The 2517-nt window shown below is 48.6% G+C and overlaps 1 protein-coding gene across 1 annotated transcript in view; it reads left to right on the top strand.

The window, feature by feature from the left end:
- The window catches only part of AHNAK (AHNAK nucleoprotein), a 26596-nt gene that overhangs the window by 17927 nt on the left and 6152 nt on the right, over positions 1–2517 (top strand). The window contains 2 exon segments of the mRNA XM_015569844.1: positions 19–1172; positions 1174–2517. Coding sequence (XP_015425330.1) covers positions 19–1172; positions 1174–2517 — 2498 coding nt within the window.

Below are 2517 nucleotides of genomic sequence, written 5' to 3'. Positions count from 1 at the left end.
TGGACCTTAATCTTAAAGGCCCTAAAATGAAAGGAGAAGTGGATGTTTCACTTCCAAATGTAGAAGGTGATTTGAAAGGGCCTACTCTTGACATCAAGGGCCCGAAGGTAGATCTAGATGCTCCGGCTGTTGACATTCATGGTCCAGAAGGCAAACTAAAGGGCCCCAAAGTGAAGATGCCTGACATGCATGTAAACATGCCCAAGATCTCCATGCCAGAAATTGACCTGAATCTGAAAGGTTCAAAGCTTAAGGGAGAGGTTGATGTTTCTGGGCCCAAATTAGAAGGTGACATTAAAGCTCCCAAGTTGGATGTAAAGGGCCCAGAAGTGGACATTTCTGGTCCTAAGCTCAATATTGAAGGCAAGTCAAAGAAATCTCGTTTTAAGCTTCCCAAATTTAATTTTTCGGGCTCCAAAGTCCAGACACCTGAGGTGGATGTCAAAGTTAAAAAGCCAGATATTGATGTCACGGGCCCGAAAGTTGACATCAACGCTCCTGATGTCGAAGTCCAAGGAAAAGTAAAAGGCTCCAAGTTCAAAATGCCTTTCCTGAGCATTTCTTCCCCGAAAGTTTCTATGCCTGATGTAGAGTTAAACCTGAAGAGTCCTAAAGTCAAAGGAGATTTGAATGTGGCAGGCCCTGATGTGGAAGGTGACTTTAAAGGACCCCAAGTGGATATCAAGGCACCAGAAGTCCATCTTGATGCACCTGATGTGGATGTTCATGGTCCAGACTGGAATTTGAAAATGCCCAAGATGAAAATGCCCAAGTTTGGTGTGCCTGGCTTCAAAGCAGAAGGGCCAGATGTGTCTGTGGATCTGCCAAAAGGAGATATCAACATAGAGGCTCCCAAAATGGACATTGAGGGCCCAGAAATCAATGTGGAAGGCCTAGAAGGAGGCTTAAAAGGTCCCAGACTCAAGATGCCTGACATGAATATTAAAGCTCCCAAGATCTCCATGCCTGACATTGATTTAAATCTGAAGGGTCCCAAGGTAAAAGGTGATGTGGACGTTTCTCTTCCCAAAGTGGAAGGAGAGCTGAAAGGTCCAGGGATTGACATCAAAGGGCCCAAAGTGGACATCGATGCCCCTGACGTAGACGTTCATGGCCCAGACTGGCACCTGAAGATGCCCAAGGTGAAAATGCCCAAGTTCAGTGCCTGGCTTGAAAATGCCCAAGTTCAGCATGCCTGGCTTCAAAGCAGAGGGCCCAGATGTGGACATAAACCTTCCCAAGGCCGACATTGATGTTCCCGATGTGAGTCTTGAAGGCCCAGATGCGAAACTGAAGGGCCCCAAATTCAAGATGCCTGAGATGAACATCAAAGCTCCCCACATCTCCATGCCTGACATTGATCTGAACCTGAAGGGCCCCAAAATGAAGGGCGATGTGGACGTGTCTTTGCCAAAAGTGGAAGGTGACCTAAAGGGCCCTGAGCTGGACATCAAGGGCCCCAAAGTGGACATTGGCACTCCTGACATTAACATTGAAGGCCCAGAGGGGAAATTAAAGGGGCCTAAATTCAAGATGCCAGAGATGCACCTAAAGGCTCCCAAGCTCTCCATGCCTGACATTGACTTAAACCTGAAAGGCCCCAAGGTGAAGGGTGATATGGACGTTTCTCTTCCCAAGATGGAAGCGGATCTGAAAGGCCCTGAAATTGACATCAAAGGTCCAAAAGTGGACATCGATGTCCCTGATGTGGATGTCCATGGCCCAGACTGGCACCTGAAGATGCCCAAGGTAAAAATGCCCAAGTTCAGCATGCCTGGCTTCAAAGGAGAGGGCCCAGAAGTGGATGTGAACCTGCCCAAAGCTGACATTGATGTCTCAGCACCCAAAGTGGACCTGGAAGGCCCCGACATGAATATTGAGGGACCTGAGGGAAAGCTGAAAGGTCCTAAGTTCAAAATGCCGGAGATGAACATCAAGGCCCCCAAGATCTCCATGCCTGACTTCGATTTGCATCTGAAAGGTCCTAAGGTCAAAGGAGATGTGGATGTTTCCCTGCCTAAGGTGGAAGGTGACCTGAAAGGCCCTGAAGTTGACATCAAGGGCCCCAAAGTGGACATTAATGCACCAGATGTGGATGTTCATGGCCCAGACTGGCACCTGAAGATGCCCAAGGTAAAAATGCCCAAGTTCAGCATGCCTGGCTTCAAAGGAGAGGGCCCAGAAGTGGATGTGAACCTGCCCAAAGCTGACATTGATGTCTCAGCACCCAAAGTGGACCTGGAAGGCCCCGACATGAATATTGAGGGACCTGAGGGAAAGCTGAAAGGTCCTAAGTTCAAAATGCCGGAGATGAACATCAAGGCCCCCAAGATCTCCATGCCTGACTTCGATTTGCATCTGAAAGGTCCTAAGGTCAAAGGAGATGTGGATGTTTCCCTGCCTAAGGTGGAAGGTGACCTGAAAGGCCCTGAAGTTGACATCAAGGGCCCCAAAGTGGACATTAATGCACCAGATGTGGATGTTCATGGCCCAGACTGGCACCTGAAGATGCCCAAG

Source organism: Myotis davidii, unplaced genomic scaffold (genome assembly GCF_000327345.1).
Source record: "Myotis davidii unplaced genomic scaffold, ASM32734v1 scaffold826, whole genome shotgun sequence".
Taxonomy (NCBI): Eukaryota; Metazoa; Chordata; class Mammalia; order Chiroptera; family Vespertilionidae; genus Myotis; species Myotis davidii.
The sequence above is the reverse complement of the archived record's forward strand: the minus strand, read 5'-3'. Positions and strand labels throughout refer to the sequence as shown.